We start from the raw sequence: 8,716 nt of genomic DNA on the forward strand, positions 1-8,716 counted from the left end.
ATACGTCTCAAATAAAATTACTTCTTATAAAAAAAACTATAAAATACTATAAAAAAAATTGAATTAATGAGTTAAAATTTAGAGAGAGAAATGTATAATCCATTTGTAATTTTCCATCAAATTTAGTAACAAAAATTAATTAGAGCAAAATTTATTTATTTATCTCTGATGTAGCTTTAATACAAAGTTATGTATTTTTTTCAAAAATAAAATAAAAAGTTATCTATTCATATTCAAGGACTTGAGATGGTATCCAATTTTGTATGACACAAACGAAAGTTCAAATTTGGTTAACATTTGAGTCCAATCACAGAGACACACATCAAACAAATAAGGTAAGTTCTTTATAGAAAGAAAGCATGGTTGTGTCCAAAAAGTGAGCTCACTAGGGCCTTAAGACAAGTGAGAATAAATTTGTGAAGAATTGTAATAAAGTGAGTATAAATTAAGGTGAATATTCGTTCAATCTCTATTTTTTTTTTTGAGTATATGAAACTCAGAAATACAATGGTGAAAATAAATTTGTACATGATATGATACAAAATTTATTTCACATGTGTACCATAAAATTAGCCATAAAAAATATGGTCTCTTTTTATAAATAATATGTGATAAAAACACAGGTGTCTTATTTATTTTATTTTTTGTTACAAAAGAAAATTTTGGATGGCTTATTTTTTCTTAAATATTATTAACCCATTATGTAAATAAATTTTAGGAGTTAAAGAGATGAATAATAAGGGAAGTAAAGAAGCAAAGTGTTCGATCTCTACTCTCGATATCTTACTAATAATATTAATATAATATTGGATCTATACTTAAATAAAAATAGTCATATAAATTAATTATATGAAAATGATAACATTATAACCATGAAACACGTATTTATATGAAAATTATTATAACAACAGATGAAAAGTACTAAAAAATTATAATATATATTAGCAATATTGGTGCACCACATTTAGGTTAAATTTAAGATAAAATAACTAATCATTTGTTAGTTTAGAACTTCATATTATCTCTCATCCAGAATAATTCTATTATTATATGAGACTTTCTTATCGAGAAATTATTCGTTAATTAGTTGAATATGGTTTATTCTTTACTTTACTTGATTTGTTTTATTTTTTAATTTGGGTAAGTACTGTTTTTTTTAATCAATCGCGATATTAATGTGTTAAGGGTGAAGTTTAAAATTATGGACCTCTCTTATTATGGTCTTTGATTCATTGATTTCAATTATCGAACTAACTTTATATTTTACGTGTTTGTGTGTCTTGTGAAATGATTTTTTTTTTATTAAGAAATAGTGTAGAGGATATTACTGGTGTCAATAATTTCAACTAAATTACCACCATCGATTTTAACAAACTTTTATTAAAGAAATAAAGATAAAAATACAAAAGAATAAAAGGGCAACAATCGAACTCAAACACATTAAGAGAATCTAAAACTAAGTTTGATTCTATTCTTAAAAAACTTCTCCAAAATAAAAGGAGGAATAACATTTCACCAAACAATCTATATTTGGAAATATAAAAATTAGCTAACAAATCGACAAAAGAGTTTTTCTTCCTAAAAATACGAGAACATTAAAACCTTATTTGAAATGTATAATAAATATAATTTTTTCATATATTTTAAAGTCACTGAGAAATCAAATTTTGAAAAAAAAATGGCTTTTATATTAAGATATTTAAAACTAATATGTTTTATGAATAATTATTCACATGAATAATTCAACTGATAATCGCCTTTTAAAATGACATGCATATTATTGTTCTTTGCAGCGATGTATCAAAGACGAATTAAATTAAATATTAATTTTTTTATAATTTATCATACCTTTATTAGACATATTTATAACTTGAATATTCTTTAAATATAGATCTCTTGACGTGACAGTGACATAATTGATAGGTGTTATAATTAAAAAAAAATAGAAATTATCTCAACAAAAAAAATAGAAATTATCTCAACAAAAAAAAAAATAGAACATGATTGCGTGTAACACTTCGTCTAGAGTTTGAACCCATAACACTCTAATTTAGTATTTTTATTTTTTGCTTAGTTTTTAATTTTCCATTTATTTCTTTTTCATATTTAAGTTTATCTCTCTCTCATGTTTTTGTTATATTTATCATTTCTTTAAAAACAGTTATATTTATCATGAATTTGAAATAAATTATGTTCAACTGAAAATTAAAATAAATATATTAATAATAATCCAAACATTAATTTAAAATGTCTATTTGAATTTTGAATTTTATTTTAATTGAAAATTACCTTAAATTTTCTTTAAAAAATAAAATGAATTATGAAAAGTTTCATAAAAAATTAAATGACATATTTTATTTATAACAATATTCGGAGAGGTTGTAATTGCTGTATGGTATTTTTGTCCAATTTTCAAAGAAAAAGAAAAAAAAATCATATTTTAAGATATGAAGTATAACAGTTTGACACATGTAAACCAGATCTTTTTCCTCGATTAAAAAAAAAACTAAACCTTTATTCATGAAAATGTATTAAGGCTTGAGTAAAAATAAATAAAAATGTATTAGTGTTTGATATTGAATATAGATTATTTGGAGTTGGATATAAGAGATGGCTTCTTTGATTCATATTAATTTAAAAACTATTTAGAGTGGTTTGGGGCTCCATCTATTGGGCTTACGTGGCTTGTGCCTCCACTTATGTTAGGCTTTTGTATAATTGAGTTATGGATGTTTCTTTTTCTTATTTTTAATTCTTTTAAAAAATTCTCAAATTTCGTTTAAATTGTTTAATCAAGAAGTATATTTAACACGTTTAAATTGGTCAATAATGTATTTTTATGTATTTGAGAATATTGAGGATGAAAGAAAAACACCATTCAATTATGAGATGTATTAGTAACTACATACGTATTGTTCAATATAATATTTATAAAAATAAGTCATCAATAGTTATTTAATCGTTATTAGACAATTTAAATTTAAATTTAATATTTTTAATATTATAAAAAAGTATGTTTATGTATATCGTTTGATCTCAATTTAACCGTTCAAATTTTAAAATTTATTAATTGCGAATCTCATGACCAACAATCCGAATTCAATTCAATTTGATTATACAAAATACAAATAAAATTAAAGGACCAAGTATATCAACAATCTCCCTCCACACAAAAACCAAAAACAAAAATGGGACATTCAATGTAATGCATGCTATTCAATCACTTGATGTATATGGCTAAACATTTGTCACATGAATTGAATGCATGCTATTCAATCACTTGATGTATATGGCTAAACATTTGTCACATGAATTGAAAGGTGCATATTTTTTGTCAAGAAAAAAAGTTTCTTCAATTTCTTTATACTTGTCTATAATTACTATTGTTTCTAAGGGAACCTCTCCTCCAAACAAGGCTAAAATATCAATTTTCTATTTTAGCAAATGACTCAATAAACCAATGGTTATGTTAAAGCCCACATGAAGGTTTATTAGACATAAACCAAACCTAATAAAAAAAACATAAACTAAACACACTAAAAATTGTTTGTGTCTTGTTCCAATCAATCATTCTTTGAATTAAGGTTCATCATCATAGAATCTTATCCAAAAAAAAAAATTAACAATGACAACTTTGCACAAGGTTGTTTTGATTTTCATCACATTCATGTTCCTCATAACATTCTTGTTACTTGTAGTGGATGCACAAAACAATAAAATTAGACTCAACAATGAAAACCAAAATTCAATACCATTCCCAATAATTGAAAAAGTGAAGCCTGATTTTGAAACAAATTTTAATGGAGGTTGGGAAGTGCTTTCACAAAATTCAGGTGTATCTGCCATGCAAATTAATTTAATGCCAACAAATAAAATAATTGTTTATGATGCAACCGTTTATCGTGTCTCTAGACTTAGATATCCAGAAGGGGTGCCATGTGTTACTTTTAAAGATGCCAATACACAAGAAGATAGACTTGATTGTTTTGCTCATTCAATGGAATATGATCTTGAGACAAATCAAGTTAGGCCACTCAAGGTTAGTGTCATTATATAATTGGAATATACTTTATCTTAAAATAAAATATAAGAAAAAAAATACTATTTGAAATAGTATTTGAAAAGTAAATGTTTTTAATTTAAATCAGATAAATTTACTTTTTAATAATCGTATTTATTTGTATTTTATTTTAGAGATTATATTTTTTTATCTTTAAAATTATTATTTTTTTTTAAAAATACAAGGTTAATTATAAATTTTAATTAGATTCTTAAAACTACTATTTTTTTTAAGAAAAACATATTTTTCTAGTCATGAAGACTATCATGAATGAGGTTTTTATTTCAGATTGTTGATGCCTTTTATTTTGTTTTTTTCAACTGTTTGGTAGAGTTTATTATAAAGGAAATCTATTTAGTTGTTCACACTTTGATAGAGATGAATACATTTATTTTTAATATATTTTTCTTTTCTACTTTAAAATTTATGATGATATTATCATTTGTATTTGCAATTTTAACTATTATATGATGAAACCACTTTACCTTTCTTTCTTTTTTCTTTTTCTTAGAAAATCAATTAACCTTTCTATTGTAAGAAAACTCTTTTAAAAAAATATAAATAAATTCAAAATAAATATTTTACAATTTTTTTAAAGAGAATTTAAACTTCGTTATTTGATATTATAAAATTAAAAGCTCTCTTAATACTCAACTCACACTTCATAAATTTATAAATGCTAAAAGAAAAATTGAAAAAAAAAAACATATTTTTAAGTGTTTTATCTTGTTTTTATCCACATTCTCAAATTAAAAAGGCACAAAAATGTGATGAATTGATATTGAATGAATGTTGTAATCTTTTGTAAAGGTAACTGCAGACCCATGGTGCTCATGTGGAGGGCTAACACCTGATGGCACCCTTGTAAGTTCAGGTGGTTTTGCAGATGGAACAAAAACCATTAGATACTATGGTGGACCATCTTGTAGAGATAACAATTGTGATTGGAGGGAATATAACAATTTATTGCAAGAGGAAAGATGGTATGTGTATAATTTTTTACACTTTATGTTTTCAATAATTACTATTTTATAATAATCCTAGATTTTATAATAAGTTTGTCTATTTTTTGAAAATTGATATGCAAATTGATTATTGAAATTGTAAGCGTTAATCAAATTAGTTTTTGAATTTTGTGAACTGGTAAATACAGTTTTGAAATTGTAAATATTAATCAAAATAGTTCATAAGTAAATTTTTGTTGTTAGATAAGTCAATATCGTCTTCTCGAAAATAAATTTACCCACAAAATTTTATAATCTCAGATAAATTTGTCGATAATTGTAATTGTATATGGACAACTGAGTCTGTAAAAGATTTAAATTTTGTTAAAAAATTAGTTTACGTTGTAATGACATTGATATAAAATTAACGTGAAGAAGTCAAATATTCAATTAACATGTCATGTCGTAATGTTTGATTGTTTTGCTGTTTGAATATTTAGGTATGGAACTCAAGTAATCCTTGCAAATGGAGACTTCATTGTAGTAGGAGGACGTAGGTCATTTAGCTATGAGTATCTCCCAAGACAAGAAGGCCAAAGACCTGAAAAACCCTACTTCTTTCCATTTTTATATGAAACTTCTGACATCGATGAAAATAATCTTTATCCTTTTGTTCATCTCTCAACTGATGGTAACCTCTTTATCTTCTCTAACAACCGTTCTCTTCTCCTAAGCCCTGTCACCAATAAAATAGTCCGCACTTTCCCGGTACTTCTCGGTGGTTCTCGAAACTATCCGGCCTCCGGCATGTCGGTCCTCCTCCCTATAGATCTAGGTAACGTGGAGATTAATAAGACTGATACCCCCATCAAGGCAGAGGTCATTGTTTGTGGTGGCAACAAATATGATGCTTTCTTTTATGCTGAAACTAAGAAACAATTCTCACCAGCTCTTGGAGATTGTAACAGGTAATGGAAAATAATATTCCATAATCTATACTCCATATAGAATGAAATATAATTAAAAAATTATATTTTAAAAAGTGTATCTAATTTAAAATGTAGATAAGATACATGAACATTCTAAATATATTATTTTTGTTTATATTTTATTTTTAAGTGTGTATAGAGTTACATATAATCTCCACATTTTTAATTAAGTTACTTTATAAGGAAAATAAAAAAAACTTTAATAGTTATGCACTAATAATAATAATAAAAAAAAGTTTTACATGTACATATAATTATACAATTTAATTGATATGCATGGTCGATTTAAAAAAAATTATATTATCAACACATTTTAATTATTCATAAGCATGATTTTAGAAATAATAGTAAAAGTAAAAAATCTTTAATGATATATTAGCAAACTATTTTTCATAATATTTTTTGTTTATTGGTCGATCATAATATTTTTTTAAAAATATTTATTTATATAGTATGATATAATTATAGTTGGATATATGAGCGTAAATATATATTATGTTCTAAAAATATTTGTATAAATATTAATATAAATACATTAATTTTTCAGTTATTTTTTTTACTTATATTTCAATAGTTGGTTATATATAAGTTGTTTGTACATAAGTTAGTTTTTATGTGTTGCATTGAAGATGAATGCACCAATTTATTTTTATATTATGATTAACAATTTATTTTGAATATAATTAAAACAGGATGGTAATCACAGATAAAAATCCAAAATGGGAATATGAAGAAATGCCTTCACCAAGAACAATGGGTGATTGTCTAATCCTTCCAAATGGACAACTTTTGTTCATCAATGGTGCACAAAAAGGTACAGCTGGATGGTGGGATGCTGACTCACCAAATTTAACACCAGTTTTGTATAATCCAGAAAAACCAAGGGGTCAAAGGTTTAAGGAAATGACACCTACACAAATATCAAGAATGTATCATTCAAGTTCAGCATTACTTCCTAATGGTAAAATTTGGGTAGCTGGAAGTAACACTCATGACACATATAAAGATGTTGATGAGTTTCCAACTGAGACTAGAGTTGAAGGATTTTCTCCACCTTATTTGGATAAAAATCTTGACAAGTTTAGACCACAAATTGTTGAGGAAACTTCAGCTAAAAGATTGAAGTATGGTAAAAATTTTGTTACAAAAATTACAATGCAACAAGATGGGATTAATGAGGGTTTGAGTAAAAGTGATATTAAGGTTACTATGTATTTTCCACCTTTTACAACTCATGGGTTTAGTATGAGTCAAAGGCTTTTAGTGCTCAAGATTAAGAAAATTTTAAGTGACGTTAAAGGTAGTTATGATATTAAATCAGAGGCGCCGCCGTTTGGTGAAGTTGCTCCTTCTGGTTACTATATACTTTTTGTTGTGCATCGTGGCGTGCCTAGCAAAGGAATGTGGGTGCATATCAAAGGATGACTCGCTCGGATTTTGATTATGATATGTTGCTAGGAGTGAAAAGATTATGCATTGTATAGTACGACTCAGAGTTGTTAGATGTTAGATAGAAAAATTTAGAATTTTCTTTTTCTCACTTAGATCCAACGATTCTGAAGCGTGTTCTAGAATGTAACTATTGTAGATGATTCAAACAATTTAAATTTATGGTGTTCAATCAATTCACGCGTACCGAGAGAAGTCATTGTTGTTAGTGTTTTGGGAAACTACCCAAAATATTTTCTTAGTTTTGGTTTTGTATATATGTATAAAGAAATATTTATATAGACACAAATATTTTCTTTTATTTTTATTGATGTGTATGTCCAAATACTTTAATTTGTGTTTGCATTTATATGAGACTTCCTCTTGTGTATATCTAGGTAGTTGAATTGTAGTTTTTATTTAAGTGCTTTGAAAATTTTCATTTTTTATGTACCAAAAATGGAGGGACATAATGATAGTACTATTAGTAATGTAAAAGTTAATTTGACATTCATGAATTATAGAATGATTTATACATGCAGTGAATCTAGTGTTTAAAAAACAATTACAAAAACGATCAAGTTGTAGCGTGATTGACTGTATTTTGCTATTATTCTTCTTCTTTTTTAACTAGTCATTAAATTCTCACGTCGAGTAGTGGTGTAGTGTATTTTATTTTTAATTCATTCTTTTTATTTTCATTCTTTTATTTTTTTAATTGACCACTAACTTTTCAAATGACGCATGTACAAAGTCGTAACATAAGTTTAATTTTATTCTAAAAAAAAAGATATTATTTCTATAAACTTGATATCTTTCTAACACTCTGTTTAGCTGACACGTGTCAAACTTACTAAATTATCATCTTTACTTTATTATATTTTATAGATTTTTTAGATCGGTCTAGTTCGGTCCATTCGGACTATTCTATTTATTTTATTTATTTTGCTGTTTCTTTGTGTTTTTGGTTATCTTTCTTTGCATAATTTGTTCTAGTATAAATCTCTTTACTTTAATAAAAAAAATTATCCGATGTACTTTATTTTTTGTCTCGAGAGGGACTTAGTCCACAAAATAACAAACATAAACTTATAAGAAAAAAATAGAGGATGCTCGTCCACCTCTGTGGTTTCATACTCATACCTAAATATACTATTGAAAATTAAGATTTAATAACATATTTTACTATATTTTACACTATCAAAATTATGATATAATTAAAAAAAACAAAAACAGAATAAGTATATATTAGGGACTAGACGATGGATCATCAAAAACTTATGAATAGAACAACA

General features: G+C 25.5%; 1 protein-coding gene across 1 annotated transcript; it reads left to right on the plus strand.

The window, feature by feature from the left end:
* The first annotated feature begins 3,521 nt into the window (after positions 1-3,521).
* On the plus strand, positions 3,522-7,741 carry LOC101505637 (aldehyde oxidase GLOX1-like). Its single transcript, XM_004512960.3, has 4 exons — positions 3,522-4,039; positions 4,871-5,043; positions 5,505-5,972; positions 6,686-7,741. Exons 1-4 carry the CDS (start codon positions 3,626-3,628, stop codon positions 7,416-7,418), a joined length of 1,788 nt encoding a protein of 595 aa, XP_004513017.1. The 5' UTR covers positions 3,522-3,625; the 3' UTR covers positions 7,419-7,741.
* Positions 7,742-8,716: the final 975 nt, after the last annotated feature.

This window comes from Cicer arietinum, chromosome 8 (assembly GCF_000331145.2).
Source record: "Cicer arietinum cultivar CDC Frontier isolate Library 1 chromosome 8, Cicar.CDCFrontier_v2.0, whole genome shotgun sequence".
Lineage (NCBI taxonomy): Eukaryota > Viridiplantae > Streptophyta > Magnoliopsida > Fabales > Fabaceae > Cicer > Cicer arietinum.

Excerpts from the sequence above, each read along its gene's own strand:
- LOC101505637 (XM_004512960.3), top strand. The coding sequence starts at position 3,626 with ATGACAACTTTGCACAAGGTTGTTTTGATTTTCATCACATTCATGTTC. Across the intron at positions 4,040-4,870 it reads ATCAAGTTAGGCCACTCAAG|GTAACTGCAGACCCATGGTG; the intron begins GTTAGTGTCATT and ends TCTTTTGTAAAG. Across the intron at positions 5,973-6,685 it reads GCTCTTGGAGATTGTAACAG|GATGGTAATCACAGATAAAA; the intron begins GTAATGGAAAAT and ends TAATTAAAACAG.